This window comes from Ixodes scapularis, unplaced genomic scaffold (genome assembly GCF_016920785.2).
Source record: "Ixodes scapularis isolate PalLabHiFi unplaced genomic scaffold, ASM1692078v2 PGA_scaffold7__128_contigs__length_106722199, whole genome shotgun sequence".
Lineage (NCBI taxonomy): Eukaryota > Metazoa > Arthropoda > Arachnida > Ixodida > Ixodidae > Ixodes > Ixodes scapularis.
Window position 1 is genome coordinate 21,097,140 of NW_024609882.1, and position 23,553 is coordinate 21,120,692.

The 23,553-nt window shown below is 45.5% G+C and overlaps 1 protein-coding gene across 1 annotated transcript; it reads right to left on the reverse strand.

The window, feature by feature from the left end:
- Positions 1 to 200: 200 nt before the first annotated feature.
- On the reverse strand, positions 201 to 17,304 carry LOC8029506 (gametocyte-specific factor 1 homolog). Its single transcript, XM_029973563.3, has 10 exons — positions 17,158 to 17,304; positions 16,746 to 16,860; positions 15,021 to 15,144; positions 7,379 to 7,468; positions 4,065 to 4,191; positions 3,241 to 3,337; positions 2,087 to 2,129; positions 1,841 to 1,945; positions 1,100 to 1,250; positions 201 to 615 (listed from the first exon to the last, which is right to left on the reverse strand). Exons 2-9 carry the CDS (start codon positions 16,851 to 16,853, stop codon positions 1,156 to 1,158), a joined length of 789 nt encoding a protein of 262 aa, XP_029829423.2. The 5' UTR covers positions 16,854 to 16,860; positions 17,158 to 17,304; the 3' UTR covers positions 201 to 615; positions 1,100 to 1,155.
- Between the last annotated feature and the right edge of the window lie 6,249 nt (positions 17,305 to 23,553).

The window sequence follows — 23,553 nt, forward strand, 5'->3', positions numbered from 1 at the left end:
ACAGGCGAGCTGGACGAAGACAAACGGTAACGCAGGCGCAAAGGGAGTTATGCGACGTCCGTCCCCCTTAAAAATGATCAACACTTTTAAGTCCACGTGGTTGGAAATGAATAGAATTCATAGACCCGCCTACTACACAGGATATCCAGAAGTCAGAAGAGCCCTAACAATGAATAAAGTGACAACATGAGAAGACAAAGTTTAAGATGTGAAAACTTTTCCTGTGCATCAGTCTTTATTTGGACGTAAAGCACACTAGAACTGGTTTATAAGTCGATTTGAAGGAATAAAATTGGCGACCCTGCCTTCTTTTCATTTCAGCATAGCTTGGCAAACAGCGAAGTGCGTGACAGCTCTCACTCCACAGGTATACATTCGACTGTGCATCGTTGCATACAGACGCTCAGATTTGTTCGCCAGCGTCGTAGCTTTTGCCATGTGCCAAGTTATACTGAAATGGATTATAGTGGTTTATCGACAAATTCAGTTCATTTGGTTACAAATTTCTAAAAAGAAAAGGCAAATATGGGGTGGCTCCTTCCATGATGTCAACAAAGAATGGGGATGGATGAATCTGCCATAACATGACGCTTGTAACATTCCTTTGTGTCTCGTCTGAAACGAAGAGCAGAAAAAAAAAAAAGGAATGCAATCAGTGCACAAGCTTGACACTGCTTAAAACACTTCACAGCAATGCAGGCAGGACACGCATTTATATACCCAATTCTTCCCATTGCATTACTCAACAAGACAAAGCAATCAGCTTAAACCCTGTATATGAGCCTAGGCAGATGGCAACATAGGTGCAGAGAACAAGTAGACCATCCATTAAATGACAGGCAATACAACGATAGGTTCCACAGCAGCAGTCCCAACTTGGGCATGCAAAAGCTTAATTCCATTTTCTTTTCCCTATTCAAGAAATTTATACTTTCCGGCTACTACAGAACGCGGTTACATGGTCTTCGCTTAGCTCAAACACGTGAGAGTCTGCATAACTTTTGTTTCACTATAAGTCAGAGTGCAGTCACAGGCCACTAGGATATGGGGGAATGTTACTCTTCAAAATCGTTTGCAAAAGCAGTTTCAACCAACCGACCTTGACGATCCAAATTTAGCTTCACGGACTCGTGGGGCTCCTTGCAGAATTGGGCGTCAGTCCCTGAACACTCGACGTCCACGACCGAGGCCCATCAGCCTCATGCCGGCGCTCAGGCCGTCGGTGCCGTTTTCGCTCGGCGTTGTCGAAGCTACGAATTGGGACAAAAACGCAGATTGTTAGAGGACCACCTTGTCACGCACACGCTATGCGAAAAGTGTCACCCCGTACGGGCCTCCCTGCTGATAACCAGATCCGCCCCTAGAGACCTAAAAGTGAGTGGCCCTAATGGCCTTTATTTATATACTTTGGAAAATCCAGAAGACTGTAGTCTGCTGCAGGTTAAAAAAAGTGGGGTAAAACCCTCCCACAAAGCCCTCCTCTTCCCACTTTCACAGAGAGAATACTGGAAAGAAGGCAAGTAGAGAGGACGAAACCACCAATCGTGACGAGCAGAGTGCTTTGAGCCAAGGGGCTTTTCCCCCATTCTAAACCTAAACTGATTGTATGTCTTTCCAGCGTTTGCCACCAAGGTGGAAAATGCCGAGTCACTGGGCTGTAGACGCAGCAACCGACATTCTGCGGAGAAAAGATACTGCCCATGCAGAGTGGGTATATAGATGTTAAGATGTCCAACAGTATAGTACCAGACCTTCACCGGTGCCAAGCAACCCAGTCAAAGTGCAATCGTGGAAATATTCGTGCTAACAGACGGTAGACACCGATTTGGGGACCACGCACCTGGTCTAGCCATGGAGCAACCGCGTCCCATGCCCATCCTGTAGAGGGCAGCCTTGTTGACGCCGTCGTCCGACTCATCGTCGCTTCCTTCGTCGCTGTCCGAATCTGCAAGCGCGAGAAACCGACCTGTGACCCACGGCGTACCGAAGCCTAAAGCATGCCTGGACTCTGCGGTGCACACTGATTGCAGTGAACTGCACCAGATAGAGTATCGTCTGCCTCGGATGGAAAGCGACCGCTTCTTACCTCGTCCAGCAGGTGTCGGTACGGGCGTCTTTGAAAGATAAATCTGGACGGGAGGAAAAGGTAAAAGAATTATCAGCAACTTGACTGGCGCAAAATTAAGGAGTTCATAGATAACTGATCTACACTGGAGATCTACTCGCAACTCCAGCCCGCCGACGAACCAAGAACCAGAGGAGCAGGAACGGCGGCGGAAACAGCGGCAGGGACTGTCGTCCTTGGTGCTGCTGCTATCTCATGGTTTTGGTCGGCGCCTTTGTGTATCACGCAGTTTTAACGAAAAAACTAAGTGCGATACAATAGAAATTGTGTTCCGCTTCGTAATTGCGTTGCACAAAGGTACTGGGATGTCCCACGTAATTGGAAACTTTTTGTAGATCGCACATGCTGTGGATTTTGGCTCCTGCGGTCACAACCTGAAAAGGTTGTGACTCCGACTAAATCACGTCGTGTGGCATAAAAATACTGCTAAATTTTTTTTTTTTTTTGTAAAAAAATTTGTTTTGTGACATGCTTATCCCAAATAGGCTGTTAGAAGTGCCCTTCAAGAATAAACGTGCTCATTTTCCTAACGTATGTCGACATCCCCGTCACCTCTGATATGCTCCTGGCCTGACCGCTTTACATTTGGAGCCAAATAAATTCATTAAAAGGGGCACTGACACTTCAAAGGTCTATTTATTTTTTATTGTCTAAAACGATGCAAGTTGTAGTCATAGACACGCAAAAAAAAATGTATCGCGAAAAGAAATTTCTTTGCGCGTGCCTCTCTCTCTTGCCCCCCCCCACCCGCCCCGCCCCGCCCCCGACGATGTCATAAAAGCGTCGTGTCGTTGCCTTCTGCGATCCCGGCACTGGCAGACCCGGCGGACGCCCGTTCCGCTTTAGGTTGCTCTGCAGCCAGACGGCTGATAGAAACCGAAGCAGACATGAAACAGCACGCGCCGGCAACCGTTACACACTCTCACCTCCCCCCCCCCCCCCCCCCACACATTTTTACGACCACCAGCCACGATTGCGCCGTCCGACGGCACGACGTGCCGGTCTCTGCGACGCTATCTGTTTGCCACTTCGGGATAGCTTTCGACGCGATGGCAGGATGGGACGGTAAACTCGGCTGCACATTCCGGAAGGCACCGTGGCAGAAGAAAACGCACCTTGGGCTCTGTCCGCGGCTGACGTGGAATGGGTAGCGAGCTCGAGGCCGGCGAGTCCAGGTCCCTCGGCTTCATGCTCTCTGGGACCACCTCGTCGCTGTAACAAAATCCATACGTGCCTCAATTTTATTGTTTTTTTTTTTTTTGCATTGAAATTTTTTTTACGCGGAATTTGTTTGTTGTATTTTTATTTTGCTTATGTTGAGCGCACGTTCGTTCCATTTTGTTTGCTTACGTCGAGTACTTATATACAGCAATGCGTCATTAATATGGACACCTCAGTTTCCCCCCAAAAGTCGTCCATAATGCGAGTTGTCTATAATAATGAGACAAAAACGCACCTATTTTCCCGGCGTGTCCCATAAAATGGTGTTCATATGAAAAGTATTCACTGGCAGCCATAGCTGTGCGCTCGGCTGCCGAGTGCGTGCCGACGGCGAGCTTCCACGGATCTTTTTCAAACCAGATTCTGCACCATCGAGACTGCCAGTCTTAGCAGCCGATTAATGCAAGCTCATTCCGAGCATGTGCTCCGAACAGCGCACTCAAATATGGCGTCCAGTGAATACCCCCTACAGTGGGGTATCCACATTAAACGGGTCTATACAAATGAGACACAACTGTACATGTATTTTGGCTGGCTGCTTGGCCCTACGCACAAGCAGCACTATTGTCCTTGTAGTTTTGTTATCGGAATAAAGTGTTATTATTATTTGTAACAAAAATAAATAATAAATAATTTACTTATTATTTCACCGCTTGACGGCTGAATGAGGTTTGCTGTTAACACGCAACCGGCATTCCCAAACGACTTGTGCACTTACACCTTACTGTGCAGCGATGCGTAATAGTGCCTCCTCTCCGCCGGAAGCATCCGCTGAACATTCATGAAGATTGGAGTGACCGCCGGCTCTGCGATCTTGTCTTCTAGTGTTGCGGCAACGCTAACATCTACAAAAAAAAAAAAAAAAACAAGCAAAAAAAAGAGAACTGGAACAACTTTCAAAACTTTAAACCTCTCTCTCTCTCTCCTGCACGCCAGACACAGCGACAATCACTAGGCGTTGGGATGCGTATTCGAGTTCGGCCCTAAAAACAGAATCAGTGATGTGATTGGCCTAAGACATTTTGGAGCACCTTTTGGAGCAGCCAGAACAGTGTTTTGGAGCAGCAAACATGGCTTTTGGAGCAGTCAAAACAGTGTTTTCGAGCAGCAAAAGTGGCTTTTAAAACAAAAATTCTTAGAAAAACAAAATTGTTTTGTGCTGGACAAACGAAGGGCACTTTGTGCTGTGTTGTGACGGAACCCGCTTTTTGAGTTTTTACTGCTGAGACATCCCACAAGTGTACAGTGTTGTAGGTGTTGCCGAGCGATACCGAAAGGAACGCTTGCCACCGTTTTACTGGGTCCCGACGAGCCAGATTTTCGTCAAAAGTAAGCAAAACAACGAATTGCAAGAGTCCCGGCTGGTGCCTCTGTCGTGCATTCATGTTCACATGCACACGTGAGGGCAACATCAGCAGGCTTGCAGTGGTACGTGCTTTGTCGCGCAAGCTGAGACAAAGGCTGTTCAATCGAAATTGGAACAATGCCACTCCGCTCCGTCGCCAACTGGTTCCCAAAATAGTATACAAAATGTAACTGTCCAGCATACGACAAAACAACACTCCAGCGGCGCGTGCTTGCCAGACCGGCAGGTAAGGTACGAGCTAAACGCACAGGAGAAAAGAACCTGAGAGCATCGATGCAAGACATCGCAAGCTACGGTCAAACATTTCTTGGAACGCTTTGCGAAACGTCTGAACTCGAGACAAACAAGCGCGCTGTGCAGGTTCAGTGTGCAGACATTGCCTTCTTTGCTTTAGCTCACTTCTCTTCACCAACTTCCTTTCGCGGCAGATTTTTCACGTACCGGGGTCCCTCTCGAAAGAAAGCCCGAGAGAAACCTAGGTAATTAGTATTTCGACGAGGCCTCTAAATGAAAGGGACACTTCAACGAAATTTGAAAAACGACCGTTGTGTTCAGAAATAGGTACAATATGATCCACAATATCCGTAAAAAATAGTTGCACGTTTGTACTTTGAGCCTGGTGGCTGTATTTTTCATTACAAACGGCGCACTCTGACAAGCGCTCGGAAAACAACAAGCGGAGAGCATGTAATACTCAACGCAATCGTGACGTAGTTAGTCTCAGAACGAGCAAAGCTTCGGCAAGGCTGATATCGAGAAGATGTCCTAACAGTTCCAGCCACCGAAGTGGCTGCTTTTGTGTGAATTTCGAGTGACGGGTTAATCTTCTATAATCTTGTAGAGGTACAATAACGACTTCTGGGAGACACAAAGGATATTCTCATGGGGAGGGGAGCTCCTCCTTCCCCTTTTCTCTCGTGGTGGCCGGAGGCGAGACAGTTATCGTCCCTACCTGTCAAAGTTCCTAGACGGGCATTACAAACGAGGCGTTAGCAACAACCACCAGGTGCTCTTTGCTAATCGTTTAATTTGTTTTAAAATTCGTGCCTTTTTCAACAAAAGGTAGATGTGTCTGATGTGACAGTGCTCCCTTGAACACGAATAGACCAAGACATAAGAGCCGAAATTTCGTTGTAGTATCCCTTTAAAGAGGAATTTTTGTAGTAGAGTATGATTTAAACAAGGGCAGGAATGTCGATGAACAAGTTTAGAAAGCAACTTATCTGCAGCGACGTGGGGACGGCAACATCCGACGTCACGCGACCAGCGTGTCAGCTCACAAAGGAACTCTCGTCGTGCAAAAATGTGGTTTTGTTTCACAGCATGACGGCATGTCTGGCACCACTAGCGTGGGAGCGTCCGCACACGCCCGCTTATATCTTTGAAAAAGTTTAAGAAAGACGCGAGACGAGATTCCCGAGACGACGAGGCGCGAAATGCGAGACGGCGGCAAAAACCATGCAAGACCGGATGGATGCAGTGTACTTTGTGTCAGGTGGCCGCTTGCACCACCTAGCTCACGCATGCTCAATTACGTTCTTAGTTTAGTTTCGGTTTTGAAAGACGGCAGAAATTGGTTCTTTGGCACAGATTACCCATATTTTCGCAAAATGTAGCAGGATGTAGCAGGTTTAGCCCCTTGGCGCAGGTTGGCGCAGCAATCACATCACTGCAGAATAAAAGATTGTCTATAGTGCACAAAAAAAAAAAAGTATTCACAAAGAAACAAGCAATCGGCAAAACCGGCAGATTTATGTCAAACGCTCTAAGCAAATTGGCCGATGTGGACAGCTCCAAAAAGTTGGACATATTGGGCCCGCACAATTAAGCTCCGCGTCAACTATTTTGTGCTCTGTTGTCAAGGCTAGCCGAGCTTCCACAGTGCTGTAGTCTCATACTGCTCAGAGCACGCACACCCGACTTCCTCTTGCATTCGCACTCTCTCATGGAAGTCGCTTTCCCAGCATTGGAGCATCACGAAAGCTATGCTAACCTTGGCAACGTAGCAACAAGTCGTAGACGCCAAGTATAGGAACACTTCGCTGTACACTGTGGAGTCAATAAAGCCTTTCCGAAATTTTTGGTAATTAATCCTCCGTCGAGATCTACCATTTCCCCTCGGCCTCAACCTAGAGCAGGAGGCTGCGGATGTCTTTACTCCATCTCGACATTTGGTGCAACGCCATCAAAAGCGCGGGAACAACAATGCAATCCTGCATGACGCCGTTTGCATGGTCCGTCGCATGAAGAAAACACAGACCAAGGTCACACGGTTCAGCACATTCCTGCACATAACCGTGGCGACATAGCAATGACATTCGCCGTTGTTTCCTGCTCTGTTCCCCTAAGACCAAGAGGCGAGTTGACATTGTGCGCACTCCAGCTGACGACCATACCTGGCTTGCATTGATACCACATTAACTGCCACTGTGGCAACACTGCTGTTAAATGTGCATCAAGAAAAAAAAAAAAAAATATCTGCACCACCAAATTTGTTTTTCTGTTTTTTGTGGGGGGGGGGCAAGAACAGTTGAAATGACCGCCGGCATGGTGTTGCGACGTCACATACAAGCCGTGTACTATGGCCTTCACACTATAGTCTATTCCTATGCCATTCTAAACCCGTTCAAAAAATAAATGTCATAGGCTGTCCAAGCCATACCAACCTTCGTCCCAGTTTTCTTCCGCGTGAACGGGTTCACCGGACTGGTAGGGAGGCACCGACACATCTCCGGTTGGCTTGGAAGTTTCAGTCACTGCCGGAGAGAACATGTTCGCGGATGAGTGGCAGGGAACAAAGGTCAGGCACAGCAAATTCTCCGCACCACTGACTAAGCAGAGTCCAGCAAAACTCCTTGTTTACACCCGTTTTCGGCAGAAGCAGCCGAGAATTCCCCAGATCACCAAAATCTTTCCAACTACAACACTAAAAAATGCCAAACAAGAAATTCCAAGTTTGTTTTGTTTTCCTTTCAAAAAGCCTTTTTTTTTAAATGCATAGAAGCATGGCTAAGAAAAAAATAATGGGAGATAAACTAAGTCCACTCAAATATCCTACAAAGCAAAATATATGGTAAGCAAGTGTTCCAAAACGAGTTTTGCACGCCAATTAGAGGGCAGCATATATAAAATTCGCACGAAACGTGCGATGAAAAGGCAACCAAGCGCATGCCGTCATAGGTCGAGGCCGGGGGTAAACAAAAGCATCTGGCGCATTTGGGGGTAAACAAACGCATGAAGAGCGCAAGGAGCAGACGAACTTGCACGCTGTATAAACCCAAAACTACATCATCAAAAATCTTTTCTAGAAATGGAGAAAACAAAAAGTAAATGCCAGAGTACAAAAAGCCGACATTAAACCTAATTATAGATATTATAGAGTAAAATCGCTTTGATTTGACGTTGATTCATTCACTTTCTGTTTACTGCGATTGTGTTTAAAATACCCGGCGAGCACCGATACATTTCTATGGCTGCTTACCTACAAATACAAAGAACCATCTTTATTTACTTTCTTTGAAAATAATACAATATAAAGCCTACATAAGCCAATTATGGCTTGTGTGTGGGGTGCGAAAGGAGCCTCTGCTTTTTATTGCACAGATAACTAAAAGCAACAAAGCATACCAATATAAGTATAAATTACTGCAGTTCCACCTTTTTTTGCAGCTTATATTAATTCCTCTGACTTGATGACCAAACATGTAAAACCCATCCAATCACATTGAATTAGAATTTACATATCGTGAAGGATACAAGAATTCGTGACTTACAAGGTAATTCTAATAATTAAAGAGAAAAGAGGACCTTTTATATTATGTGTTTTTGGGGATACTCCATTATCCATCCTCTCGCTAGTTTTTTTTTTTTTATTCTATGTGATTCTATTTTATGCAGCTCATCCTGTAATGTATTATAAAGCTTAGGTATGTAATATTTCCTTGTGGCCTCTCCATATTTTGTCCTTATAATGGTTCAACAAATTTTTTATTTGGTCTTAATGTCCTTTCTTGTTCATTTTCCCACCTATGTTTGTTGTTGAAAAAAATATTTTATAACATACTTGATTTGATCTCTGAAACATAACTTCCTATTTCTTTTGCATATGATCATAGAGATCATAGTTTCGGTAACCAATATTCCTAACTATCCTTTTCTGAACTGATTCCATCTTTAGTTGTAAATACTTGGCACAGTGCCCATAAACTGTAATTCCATATTGAAGTATGGATTTCCCCAGTGCATCGTATATAATTTTCAGTATGAATCGCGGTACTAGTTCTTGGATATGGTACATATGTGGCATTAATACCCTTAATTTTTTACAAACCTGGTTTATGTGAATATCCCATTTAACCTGTTTGTCTATGTGCATACCCAGGTATTTGACATTATCACCATATTTTAACGGGATGCACAAGCACTCGTTGGAGTTTCGATCATGCATTTTTATTGGAAATTCATTTACAATTTTTTTTTTCTTGGATCTCTAAAGCATATTACTTGCATATTGAACGTTTACGAGTATTCGGTTTTTACGGTACCATTGAATAATGTTATATATATCATCTTGTATCGTCATTGCCGCTACTTCGTAATTTCTATGTGCGCACACAATTACCGTCTAATCTGCAAATTGAAGGAGCTTACATTTTAACCAAACCTGTGCTACCTTGTTAACATATATTAAAAAGTAGCAGACCGAGGAATGTGTCTCGAGGTACTCCTTGTTTGACATTAATTTTCTTGCTATATTTTGAGCCTAAACATACTATCGACACCGATCAGTAAAATAATTTCGGAATAAATCATAAGTCTTCCCTCAGATCCCAACAGTATATAGTTTATCCATTAATATATCATGATTTATTGTTTCGAAAGCCCTGGTAAAAATCTATGAATAAAGCTAGAACATAATTACCGGTGCCCATGTTTTCATTTACATAGTCATAAAAGTCCTCTAGGAGGTCACTGGTTACTATATGTTCCCTGAATCCATATTGCGTGTGAATTAATAGGATATATCTTGTGATATAGCACCTAAGTACTTTAATGATGTATTTTTCCACTATATAATTTACCTCCAAATGGATGCATACTGGTCTATAATTTAGGAATTTATTTTTCTCACTTTTCTTGTATATAGGCCAAACGACGGACGTTTTAAGCTTTTTTGAGATGATGCCGCCAGAGAATATACTGTAATAATGCAGGTTTCATTATAGTAATGTAGTATTTAATGTCTCTAGCCTTAATTTGATTCAACCCTGTTGCTTCATTAGTCTTTAATTGTTTTACAATTTCAATTAGGTCATTGTCATCCATATTGGGGAAAAATGTTGAATCACTATTTATTATTTGATTTGGTTGTCTTTCTGTTGTCGTACAGCATAGAGCTTCAATTGACTGTAGATATTCTGTATTCAAACTATTTGCTAGTACCTCTAAGTCGTGTTTGAAACCAAAGTTTGTTTGAATAGTGCCTTCAATCGTTTTTTCTTTTTTCGTTGTAAGTTTGTTTAGTAAGAACCAGCACTGTGCTGCATCATGTCTGTGAGAACTTATTCCAGTAATAATTTATTTTTGTGAATCTTATTAATCATGTAATTTTATTCCTAATTATTCTGTGATTTTTTTTGTACTTCTTATTATTAGGAAATTGTTTCAGTAGTTGCCAAGTTTTCTTTTTTTAATTGATCAGGTCATTAATTTCTTTAGTTATCTATTGATTCTGTTATTTACGTTTTTTCGTAATGCATCTTTAAAGGGGCAGTCAAGTGGTTTTTGAGTTCGTGTTTTGATAATGACAGCTGAATTTAGACGCCTTAAGTATCCCTAAAAACCAAAAAGTATAGTCATACGGTGATTATTTCTTTAATAAAAATGTAATTGAAGGCCGCCAAACCTCGGATCCATCCGAAAACGAAACCACTCTCATTGGTCGTCGCACGCTTATCAAAAGGATCTCGGGCCAATGGCGTTGGATGACGTTCCGTCGCGCAGTGATCCCGAGGTAGCCGCATCGGCCGAATCTCTTTGTCATTCGAGCTTCGATCATGGCGGAGTTCTCTACGCTCGAGGACCTGACGCCGTTAGAGGTTGAAGCTCTTCGGCGGACAGCCGACCTGGGGATGATTTCCTATGACGCCACTCCGACGTGCGATGTGGACGATAGCAGCGCTTCGGAGTCATGTTCGGGTTCCGAGGACGACGAAACGCAGACCTTTTCGGGCGTTCTTCGATTTGCAATTGGGGCAAGTCGTAACCAAACCAACGTTTGACATCGCAGCGTTACCGCTGGTACGTGATGTCAAACGATGTCGCCACGTTGACTTTCGCCTCGGGAGAACGGGGGGAAGGCTGGTTCAGACATGTGCAACGAGCGCGTACCTACGACTGCGTCCGTTGCAACCGGAACGACCGCACTGCGCCGCGCGTACACACACCTGTAACCACTACAACAAGCGCAGCGGGTCGTCAGCACGGTGACCGCTTCTGTACGCCGCCGTCAGCTGTGTCAGTGGCCCCTCTAAAAAAGGGGATGCACTGCTACTCAATGCCGTAACAGAATATAGACAGACAGTTTTCTAGTCTAAAGCTTTATTATTTTTTCTTGATAGGCTTGCAGGGTACAGCGAATGAAAAAAATAAAATAAAAAGATGCAGCGCCGTCTTGGACGATCACGACTCTAATACACGACATTGCAATAGTACAAATATCGCTACACGCCTTTTCTACGATTATAAAAGACAATGTAATCTTAGCAGCGATATAGCAACGTAGAAATATTCAGATAGACGTTGCGAGCGTTCAGGATTGCTAACACTAATCACTTTTCTCCGGTGATGAAAACGCGTGAAAATTCGTATCCTTTATACGGTACGCGCCAGTAATACCTTGAACTTGAGCACACGCATGAAATGCGCCAAATCAGAAATCCGGGCGATGTTCGAGGACACAAATGCTTAGAAAGCACCACAGTAGTCGAAGTAAACAAACACGACGGCACGGGCGTTTCTGCTATCTTGAGAGTGCCGCCACGACATCGCCGCACGAGTAGGTGGATGTTTTCTTCTAGTACGTGCTGGGTTATCATAGCGAAACACGACGAAAATTCACAGTCAAGGATAGCGCTTTTACGCGGAACGATGAGCTTTCACCAGGCCGTCCATTCCGACGATCACCACCGACGCCACGTTTGCGGATAGAAGGAGCCGGCCGGCCCGCGACCGGCACGACCGGCCTGCAACGCGCGGAGATACGTGCGCTTCCGCGCATCCCTGGGGAACGGGAAATTCACCCCCCGCGGAGGAAGGCAAATAGAAAACATAGTCCCTTGTTTGTGAAACGATAACTGCGCTATCGCGTATTCTAAACTAGGAATATTTTACGTCTTGTGAAATTATCATGCACAACATATTTAAATGAACTGAAAATTGTTTTTTTAGCGAAACTTTAAAAAGACCGCCAAAATTTTCAAACATACGATAATTTCATTGGTCCTCGCAAGTACAGAAAAGAGTCCGCACGTATTTTATTCCTGCGTGATTAATAGGCGTTTCTGCCTTCTAAAACTGAAGATACTCATTCACTGACACTTCCTTAACACCATCGCGCCAAAAAGTAGCTTCTCCAAAAACCGCTTGAGTGTCCCTTTAAGGTGACTTTGCATAAATATCTGAATATATTAACAATATTATCGTATAATTTTTTCGGTTCCGTACTTCAACGCTCCAGTCTATTTCTTGGATATATTTATAGACTATCTTATTATTTATAAATGAGCCTTCGATAGCTTTATTACTGTTTTGAATAAAATCTGCAATAGTTATTGCCACAAAATAATGGTCAGCCACTTTTTCAGAATTGACTTGTCCTTCGAGCTTCCGTTCTTTAGACCGTATGTGTATTTGATCAATACACAACTGTGTTAGTTTCTCGCCTATTTCTTCTCATGTGAATTCATATATCGACTCCAGTCCCACTTGCGCCATGTCATCTAGGTAATTATTTATCATTAAACAGGGCTCTGTGATGTCTAGATTAATATCCCCTAGAACTATTAAGTCTGTGTCTTTGTTGTCGTTTAGCCATTTGTTTGATATCATCAAAAGACCCTGTGGTACTCAATACAATCTTAGTATAAAAGTTGTCTTTCCGCGGTCTTCAATATGAATGTGAAATTCACCTGCTTACATGTTCCTCAAAGGTTTACTAGACTGTGTTCATTGTTTTATCCTCTTGATTTGCATCAAGCAGTACCCATGACCCACTTACAATTGACATATAACCATATGGAACAGATCGCTGTGAGCACTACCCCAACATGCTTTGTGACATACATAGCTTTCAACAGCGTATTAATGCCAATGTTTTGCTTTAATGTTTTTATTTTTATTATCTTTGTGCATCTACACTTATAATGTTTTTATATTACTCAAAAGGGGCTGGAAAGTGCACCGCCAAAGAGGTGTCAAGCTGTTTGCGGAGACTGAAAAGTTTGAATGCATTTGAACGGATCCGAACATTGAGCCAAAGATTAAAGCAGCTAGCTTTACGCCCAAGCACTAATCATTCCACCAAGAGCTCAGGGTTCCGATGTCCCCGCGTCCTCTTGTTTTCCCCTCCACCCTCAGTTCCTACCCGCACTCTTTAAGACTCCGGGAGTATGACACTGTCCTCTCGTTGGTGCCCGCACGCGGTTACAGTGGACGCGTTTAGTCCGTGCTTCGGAGCGCAAGAGTTTGGTGCTCCTTTCACTAAACGGACAGGAGTGTCCCCGGAGACTGACACTCGAGCGCGCTCTTCGTGTACCGATAATTTTTCGGAGCGCAAGTGACTTCTTTGCGCTCTGTGACATCACGTACACAAACAAGATGGCTGCGCTGCTGTTGAGACCGCCGAGACGAAAGGCGTAGCCGGCCCGCTGCCCTTTTCAGTTGATTAGTGCCTAATCCGACAGGTAAAAACAATATGATTTGAAAGCCAAGACAGGAATTAGCGTTCTGAAAAAGGTTTGTTCGTGCATCTCGCCTGAAGAAGAAATTCATCTATCAAATGGTAGCGTGCCGATAGCACAGCGACAGAAAAGTTGTCGAGATGAGGGACATTCGAACCGTTCTGCTCCTTTTATAATGCTTAGCCCAGCAAATAAAGATACTTTGATTTGAAAGCCGAAACACCAGCGAGCATTGAGGAAAAGGTTTGTTTGTGTGTCTTGCCTGGAAACGAATTGATCTATCGAACGAGCGTGCCTTTAGCTCGGCGACAGGAAAGTTATGATGAAAAGGCAGTCAGACCGCTGCCCTGCTTAGAGCGCTTAGCCCAGCCGGGCGCGCAGCGGATAAAAATACTTAGATTGGAAAGCCGAAACACCAGTTAGCGCTGCGGGAAAGGTTTGTTCATGCATACCGCCTAAAAACGAATTGACGTGCTATCGAACGACGGTGTGCCGGCAGGGGCGGATTTAGAGGGGGGGGTCCGGATGTCCTGACCCCCCCTCTTGATTTCTGCTTGTGTAAATTTTAGGGCGTAAAACGAAAGAGAGGGGGTTTCTAAACATATGGTGCGCGAACAACACCTGACCCCCCCCATCAGGAAATTCCTGCATCCGCCCGTGTGCCGGTATCGGCGCAGCTTCAGTCTCTCTGTGAGATGGAACCAACGGAACCAGGGAATCTCCGACAGATTTGAGGGTTTCCTACGTCCACGAGTGGGTTCAAGAATGTTGTATTTAATTAAAATCGGAACAGCATGCATGGTCAACAATTAGATTGACCAAGGTAACTTTCCACATATGTGCACGAAGCGAGTCTTCAAACCTTTCAGGAATAATAAAACGTTCGTAGAAACTTCATAACATCGCCGTCTCTTTTGCTTTAGACTCTGCCGCTCCACACGGGCCTAGTTATTTATCTTCGAAATATTTTCAGCTTCTGCCACCCGTATCCATCGTCGGAAGGAGCTCGTGTGGCCTGTCGATAGTTTCTGGCAGTGTTCCAAAACTTACTCGATCTAACTCTAAGGTAAAGGTGGTTATCAAAAACCTACCCGCATTTAGTGTTTCTCTATTTTCGTTGTCATGTGACATAATCCGCCAGGGTAACTCAGATCTATTCGAGTAGGTTTGGAATGCAGCCTTGGTGTGTTGCGCTCCTGTACGCTATGCGCCGTTTAGTTGCTGCGCTCGGAGCGTCGGAGTAGGAGTAAAGGAGCGCCGACTTAACGCGCCCAGTGCCGAAGCGACGAGAGTGCCATGACAGGTGTTTGAAACCACACTCGCCACAAGGTAGAAGAGGCCAACTCACCAGTGAGGAATCTTTCCACCGTGGTGTTTAGGGGACACGTGTGCATGTGGTGATAAAATTCGCTGGCGGGAACCATGTGCTCAGCAGAGTAAGGGCACGGCTTTAAGTCCATTTCGGGATGAGCCTAGGATGACAGGAAAAATGCACATAAAGATATTGTGCCTGGAAAAGTGCTGTCAACGTAACTAGAACAACTTGGTTGGGAAACTAGTTATAATAAGAAACAGCGCAAAAGGGACAGGACACAAAGTAAAAGAAGGACACAGGACCTACGCTGTGTCCTTCTACTTTGTGTCCTGTCCCTTTTGCACTGTTTCTTATTATGTCGTTCAACCAACCAGCCCAGCAAGGTATCCTGTTATACTGTTATAGGGAAACTAGTGTTTGAAATGAAGGCCCTTCACCTCCACAAGAACCGAGCCACCGCAATCTAGATTCGATTGCATCACCATCCTCTGGCACCCGATAGATTCTGTTAGTTTGTAGGCTTTTGGTTAGTTGGGGGTGCATAACCCCTTTTGAGATCAGGGGCTTGGCAAAAGTTCACTTTGCCATCATAGGCGAGATTTCTGAGTTTTTGGTCTTTCCTCACTTTCTTCGGTGCACTTTATGAATTGGGCAGTTCTTGAGGAAGACGCAGCACGGCACGACTGTACCTTCTTCGTTCTGGCGTTTGAAGTTCCCGAAGTGGCCGCCGCGGCAGGAGCGGCGGCCACTTGAAGGGCAACTCCGCTTCATTTTTGTTCTTGAAAAAACAATGCAGTCCTCTTTAGTATTACCTAGGAAGACCACACATAAAATACTACAACCTAGTTCTATCTAAATGTTTCTTAAACAGTTTGGCAAACTTTGGAACGCGCCAAGTTGCCGAAATTGGCTGACTCTAGCGGGCGAATTGATGCATTAACAGTGCAGTAAAGGTTATGGTGTTGGCATTGCCAACATTGAGCTAAGCATGGTCAACATTGCTATTTTACGTTTGTTTTTACTCCTCCGGGCAAGAGTAACAGCTGATGTCAGCAGAGTGTCTTTTGAGCGCTCAGTAGTGTCCATGTGATTGGCGTAACGCACCTGCGCAGTGCGCTTCTCAGCCTTGGAACCTGTCTCGCTGTCTGTGATTATTGTCTCTTGGAGTTTAGTGCACACTATGTGCGCCAACTGATGCCACAGTTGTGCAGACGTCATCAGATATCATGGACACGAAATCATGGTGAAGACTGCGGTGCAGGCGACACTTGTGCCTTGCACACACCTGCCCCAATGGTAGCCCGCACCGATCCGACCCGTCGCAGCGTAGAGGATCACGTAGAGGAGTCAAAGTTTCAATTTCTGCTAACATTAAAAGTAAGATTTCATAAAATATATCCCATCTTTTGCGAAGCAAATGACGTAGTGCTTTTTATTCTTGCCTTTTAGGGAGAAATCACTCATAATACCAAAACTTTTTAATTGAGCTGAGTTGCCCTTGAAGCACATGTTGGAGCCAATTCTCCAAGGTGGCAGTTTCCCAACCGAGTTGTAGTAATGTCTAGTGTTGCACCCATGAATGCCAATGTCTGACCACGGTATCAACACCCAAATCGATGACAGGGAGGGGCGTTGGCTAAAGTATGACTCGGACTCAAAAAGCCACGCATACAATGCAGTTTAGGATTCTCCAATCGCAACGGACAGCACGGTAGTTCGAAAGCTAAGATGTATGGCGTCAATAACGATGCCACATACCTTTCGACACTTGGTGATGTGAATTTGCAAGCGGCCGCTTTTAACCTGGTGCGCCGCGTTGTACGGGCAGGTGACCAAGGGCTCGCGCCTGGTTGTAAAGGTCGCCATAGTGAATCTGAAACAAGGAAAACGCTAGTCATGATTAGACATTCAAGCTGGGGCTGGTGCCCGAAACCAGTCCCCACTTCGGTGAGACAGACACTTGCGGGTGTTAAGTGTAAATATTCTAGAAGATTCTGGACGTCCCAAGTTGACCAAAGGTTTCAGAGAAGCGAAGACTGCACAGTAGAAGACGGGATTGCACCTTCGTTTGCGCAACATGTGCGGAATCAAACGTTATTTTTCATTTCTCGCTGCACATGCGTCAGCGCAGCTAAGCGTGAATACAAGTTCGGAAGACACCGAAAAATACCTGAAGCAAAACAAGGAGTTCCGCTGAATCGGGTAAAAAATGCAGCTAATGTAGTGGCTTCTTTGACGTGCGAGCAATACGAACTTCCAGAGAAAAAAATAAGAAAAGTACAGAATGAGTAGATGGATAGTAATGTAGAGAATGTAGAAGGGCAGTAGAGGAGCGCTACACCGTTCCTTTAGGGCGGCAACTTGCGCCACCTAGCCTACGACATTGACTCGCTCTTTTAAATTTTGTCCTAGACTTTTTCACCCAGTTAAAGTGAACTAGAGTAAAGTGAACCCAGTTAACCGGTTATTAACATGTTTTTCTAGACATGTCACCCTTTTCCAAATAAACAAACAAAAAGGCTTAGTAAACGTTACTGAGCTGCAAACGGTGCAAAGGTGCTTATCGTATTTATTGTAACTGTTTCTCTTACCATTCCTTTCCTTTCACTTCGTTCTTTGTGCACGACTTCTGTTTCTGTCCCCCGGATTGTACAATTACTGCATTCCTGGGCATGCTTCGCTACTTCTAGTTCTGAGTTGGGACCTTTCTTTTTAACGTTTAGCCCATGCGCGTTTTTCTTTTTTTTTTTTTTTGCGTTTGATGTTTTTGAGTTTTTGTGCAGTTTTGCGTAATTCACCTGCGCTCTCGCTGCAGTTTTGTTGATTCAAACCTCATCTTTGTAATTTTAATCTAATTTCATTTATTTGGCTCAAGAGAGTCGGGACAAGAGCAAAAAGGCCGATTTTATCATATGTCACCTCGGCTCTTCTAGAGCACTATATAGCTCCTACGGAGCAGAGTAACGCAATCCTTTGAACCCCGTGTTTTGCCGACAACATGGCCGACAGAGCGGCTCGGCGCGAGTCACGTGGTACTCAGGGTTCCAGGAGGCGGCCCGCCCTATGGGAGAATACATGGAGAATACACAACACGGCTGATTAAAAAATGAACGGCGAGTTCACACTTTTCAAAACTAGTCTGTCATGAAGTTAGTAAAGCACTAAACACTTTATCAAAGTTTTAACAATATCGGATGCGTGTGCAAATTTTGAGAAGGCAATTTCCAAGGCAATGGCGTTTGAAGCAGACGTTTTTTGCTCGCAGCGGAGATGGGCTTTTCGGGTTGGCCGGAGCGGGTCACGTGAACGGTGTGACGTCGCCGTGTCGTCTGCTGCATGATGCCGCTCAGGCAAATTTTTAAAAAAAGTCAGGTCCTTGCGGGCACAAAACTTAACGCAAATTATTCTAAAGTGTTCCATTATTATGTCAAAAATGATTGCGATTCCGTACATTCCCACAATACTGGAGAAACAACGATTTTCTCACGTTCCCAATGGGCGCGTTCAGTAGCGCCTCCCTTGCCTCCGAACGGAGTGCCTCGAGTCGGAGTCATCGGAGCGCCTACTGAACGGCAAAAAAACCCGCGGCTCCAAACCTGCTTCTACGCAACTTCCGCTTCCTCCCCTGTGCCAGACGGTCTCCGAATAAACTGGAAGCAGACGATGGCGAGCACGATCGCTTTTATTTGACGCCGGTATTGAAGAAGTCTTTACAAGGTCGTTGAAGAAAAAGCGGGTGATTGTACACATCAGCGCTGCTGTTCGAAGCGATGCAACGCGATCGAGCCCTTCGCTTGGCGGTGCAAAGTCAGCTACTGTTATAAAAGCCGACAAAAATCGTCGACAGTACACGCAAAATACCGAGCTCAGCGAATCTACCCCGCCGGTTGCGATACTTTTATACGGCCGTAAGTTTGTTCTGCCCTTCGTAACCACTGATCTCAATGACAATTGCTGGATCGCGCTTGCCGCTCCCGCAAGTGAAGCCACCGGGCGTCACTCGCTTGGGATACGATTTGCCGTTTTTGCTAGCCTTTGCTGCGGTTTTCCAGCGTGCTGACGACACGTTTTCTCCTCGTTCGTCGTCATTCGCCGAAGAAGTTTTTTGAAGACTCTGTGTATTGTTGAGACTTTCCGTTGTGAACACGTGGAAAATTTTACGAAAGTGCAGTGTCGCAGGAAAAAGGCACAACGCGTCGAAAGGAAGGGCTGGCGGCGTGTTCAAAGCATCCTTGGCACGCCGAAGTGCCGTGTCTCTGTGCCTTCGCGCGCTTGGATACCGACCAAGAACCGACGCCGTGTGAATGTGTTTAGCGAGTGCAATGCGCGTGAAGCCGTATCAAAAGGTACAACTCGTCGAAAACGTGTCGCCGGTGTCGCGGCGTGATCAAAGCTTCCTTGGCACGCTGAGTGATGCATCTTTGTGCCTTCGCACGCTTGGATACCGGTCAAGAATTGACGCCGCGCCAAAGTTCTGAACGTGTGTCGCGCGTAGATGCCTTTAGATCATTTATATATATCGGCCACGGAGTTCTGGATCGTCCAGCTGTTCCGGTGAGTTGCTATCAATAAAAGAGGGAAATCTGTACGTATTCTTATGTTCTATATTAACCATGGCTATGTCCCAAATCTACTCTAATAGATTCCGTGGGAGCACGAATAGGGCAACGTTGTACGTGGAGCCAGGGGGGTTTTCGAAAGCAAAAGTACAAGACGGCGAGAATGAAAATCTTTGAAGCGCGGCCGATATGGTCGTGTGCAATCTGTTGACCAATTACAATTAGGCGAGTCGCGTAGGTTGATAATAAGCCAGCACTGATCAGTGATGAGGAGCTGTTGTGCACGGTATTGTGTAAATCGTCTAAGGACGAAAAAAAGACGTACCTTCTCCCCATCCTCCGTCGCTAGTGGACGCTGGATTAAGCTCGTTCCTAAACCGCGAGGGGAAAAGACGCTGATCCAGAGGCACGAACAGCTTCACGCACATTGCACTCGCTGAACACATACACACGGCGTCGGTTCTTGGTCGGTATCCAAGCGTGCGAAGGCACAGAGACACGGCACTTCGGCGTGCCAAGGATGCTTTGAACACGCCGCCAGCCCTTCCTTTCGACGCGTTGTGCCTTTTTCCTGCGACACTGCACTTTCGTAAAATTTTCCACGTGTTCACAACGGAAAGTCTCAACAATACACAGAGTCTTCAAAAAACTTCTTCGGCGAATGACGACGAACGAGGAGAAAACGTGTCGTCAGCACGCTGGAAAACCGCAGCAAAGGCTAGCAAAAACGGCAAATCGTATCCCAAGCGAGTGAAGCCCGGTGGCTTCACTTGCGCTGCAGCGAACAAGCGGGGAAGCGCGATCCAGCAATTGTCATTGAGATCAGTGTTCGTAACGAACTTCCTATAAAATGTATTTGTATACAGACGGGAAGTAGACCTGTGCGCCGGTCAGAAATCGCCGGCGGCGGCGCGCCGGTGTTTGTACCTCCGGCGGCGGCGTGTTGACGGCGCGGAGATCAACGGACCGGCGGCGGCGTGGCGCGGAAGAGGGAGGAGAGGAGGGTGGTGTAAATTAGAGAGTGAGGAGGAGAGAGAAAGGAGTCGTTTGAATTTGGAAAACAAGATGCAAATAACCATAAAAAAAACAGGCTTTTTTTTTTTGTGAAGAGTGCGTTCGTTAGAAGAATCAGGTACTTCGGCGTCTTGTTTATTCTCGTTTGTAAGAGAATATGTCACCGGCTCGCAGCCGCGGCGCAAGATGAGGACCGACGACAACAGGTATTTTATCACCGCGTTCCACCCCACCACGCGCTTGTCGCACGCCCCGTGCCTAACGAGTCGACCGAGCACGTCCTTCGATTTATAGAACTCGTACTCTCATTTGATACGCCGCAAGCCGTCATCACCGACAACGACAGGGTCCTAACCTCTCGTTCGGCTTCGCGGTACTTCGCCGACAGGCACATTCAGAGCATCCCTAACAGTACTTTACGTCCCCGAAGCTAACGGCTTTGTCGAACGCGTCAACGGAAAAATCTTTCCATGTCTGCGCGAAAGAACGTCAACGGCGACATCGACCATTGGAGCGGTTATCTCCAGGCAACCAGCTTTCAAGTGAACCAGCAGCCGTACGCCGGACTCCAGACATCACTGTTCGAACTCCTGTTCAACTTTGTCCCACGTCGAGCAATGGAATTTTCCCCGCTTCCCGACGAGGTCGGCGATGTCCCGCGCGAACTGCGACGCTGCAAACGCGAACCTCGCTTACCTTCACAGCATGAAGCGTTCCTACGATGCAAAATATCGACCATGCTCCATACAGGGTCAGGGACAGGGTATGGTACACGAACGGCGTTCCTTCCTCGAAACTTGGCCTGCTTTTCCATGGACACTTAATTCATCACAAACGTGAACAATCAAACCTACACCATTTCCGGGTTAACCCCGCAAGGCACACCGGATTGCCGCCAAGCTGCCGCACGATAGCTCTTTGCTTTCTTTTTTTTTTTTTTTTTTCTTTTTTTGTTTCACGAACAACCTGCAGCGATTGACGTCGATTTCAACCAACTCGCCTTGCTCCGCAGCAGATCTTCCGATTACAAGCGCATCACGCCGACGCTGCCCTCCACGATGGCTAGACCCATAACAGAGGATCATGACAACATCTACAAAATGTGCGAGGGTGCAAGGATTTTGAGCTCGGGAGTGTAAGCAAATACTTTAGCGGCAAAGACCGGTAAGGAGAGCCTCCCCGACTCGACCGGATGGGGGCTCGACTTCGACCCCCGATGCTGGATCCCGGCGTGGAAACGAGAAAGAAGGACCCCCAGAAACACGATGTGACAGGAACAAGCCAGGCGTGTGGATCAAAATAAAATACGTTTGAAAGAAGCCTGAAAAACGGACGCGAATATAGCCCTTTTGTATCAAATTATTTCACAAAAATTTCATTTAAATCGTTTTGCGGTCTACAAAACCGTTCATTCCGTTATAACACTTTAAAAACACAGGCGAGCTGGTGAAGAACTTCCATAGTAACGGGAGACACGAAACGATAAAAATAACGCACAAGACAACAAGTCTCAAACACAGGTTTTATACCCGTTTTCACATCAAGAACTCTAGTAAAAAGAGTCCGACTCCTTGCGAACCATTACTAATTTCCACCTTTATGTGGAGAATTAAGATATATGTAGCTGGATTCTACTATATATATGTTATCAAGACGTACACGTTCCAGTGCCAAAATCATCGCTTTTTTCTCCGACAACCAAATCTCGTAAGACTTCGCGTCGCGTATACGAACAGCTTTGTTTCATGAATGTGCTCTCCCCCTCTGTAATGCCTTCGGGCCCTGAGGGTACTTTGATAAATAAATAAAAAAATAAACAGTTTATTTGAATAAGGAATTAACGCTCTTATATATACGTCAAGGCCCTCACAACCAAAAAAGAACTCTTTAAAAAAAGGGGTATCACCATACACCCTTTTGTCCCATATAACGCACGCCAAAACTTTAGTTTGACGCACAGCGCACAGACGGCGACACGTTTTACGAGAGGCTTGATAACGGAGCGATATAACTGATTAAATAGCTAAAGTACGTATCAAAGACCACAGAAAGAAAACACTGATGTTTCGCAGCCCCGATTATTATTATTTTTTTTTTTTTGTAGTCAGTAAAACGTACATTAGCTATTTTAATAAGTTGCACCACACGGCTATCAAGACTCTCGTGAAAGTTAGTACCGTCAGATCGACGTCTGAAGTTTTGGGGTGTCTTATATGGGACAAAAGGTGTAAGAATACACCCTTTTTTTAGAGTGTAGGTCACTGAAAGCCGGACATTCAGGCAGATCCAAAAGATTCATGGTCACACTAACCTGCCACCCAGACGACCCCGCTTGATGACTGACCAGCCATATATGCGATAACAGGCAACTCCATCAGAACCCTTACTAATATATGATACACGCGTGACGAGATGTCCCTACAGCGTGCAATTCGCCAAAACGTGTGTCCGTGAAACGTGTGCCCATGAAATGTTGTCTGCGATAATTAATTTCACGAAACGAGATTCGACGAAATGAGAGGGTCCCTACACCACTCCTGCCTGAAAAGTTACATCTGGGTTCTTATGTTTTTTTCTGGCGCCCCTGAAGACCACCAGAGAGGGGGTTGACCTTTCTAATTTGTGCTGAGCTTTGAAAACTAAATTTACACCGATCGCCACTGATATAAAGTTATGAGAGATTCCATGGTAGTAAGGCACACACACGACATTCTTCACAGCCGGTTTTTCCACGGGAGCCGGATCAAACCTTCAGCACCTTGAGCACAACTCTGACAATTACATCATTGTGATGGCCCGCTTCCAAACGACGCATCTTTTGCAACTCAACTGCCTCACCAACCCAAAACATACGGGATTCTTTACAGGCGCTATCCATCGCAGACGCAATTACACCACTCTTAACTATTTTCAAGTGACAGCTGTCAGCAGCCAACAGAGGCTTGGCTGATTCCTTGCCGTACCTCCAGCACAGGCCCTTTTCCGTGTGCAAC

Bases quoted from the DNA above. Each gene is read 5' to 3' on its own strand.
- LOC8029506 (XM_029973563.3), bottom strand. From the start codon at position 16,853: ATGGCGACCTTTACAACCAGGCGCGAGCCCTTGGTCACCTGCCCGTAC. The intron at 2,130-3,240 runs GTGCGTTTTCTT...CCTCCCGTCCAG, and splicing joins AGCCGCGGACAGAGCCCAAG to ATTTATCTTTCAAAGACGCC. The intron at 1,251-1,840 runs GTGCGTGGTCCC...CCCAATTCGTAG, and splicing joins TTGCTCCATGGCTAGACCAG to CTTCGACAACGCCGAGCGAA.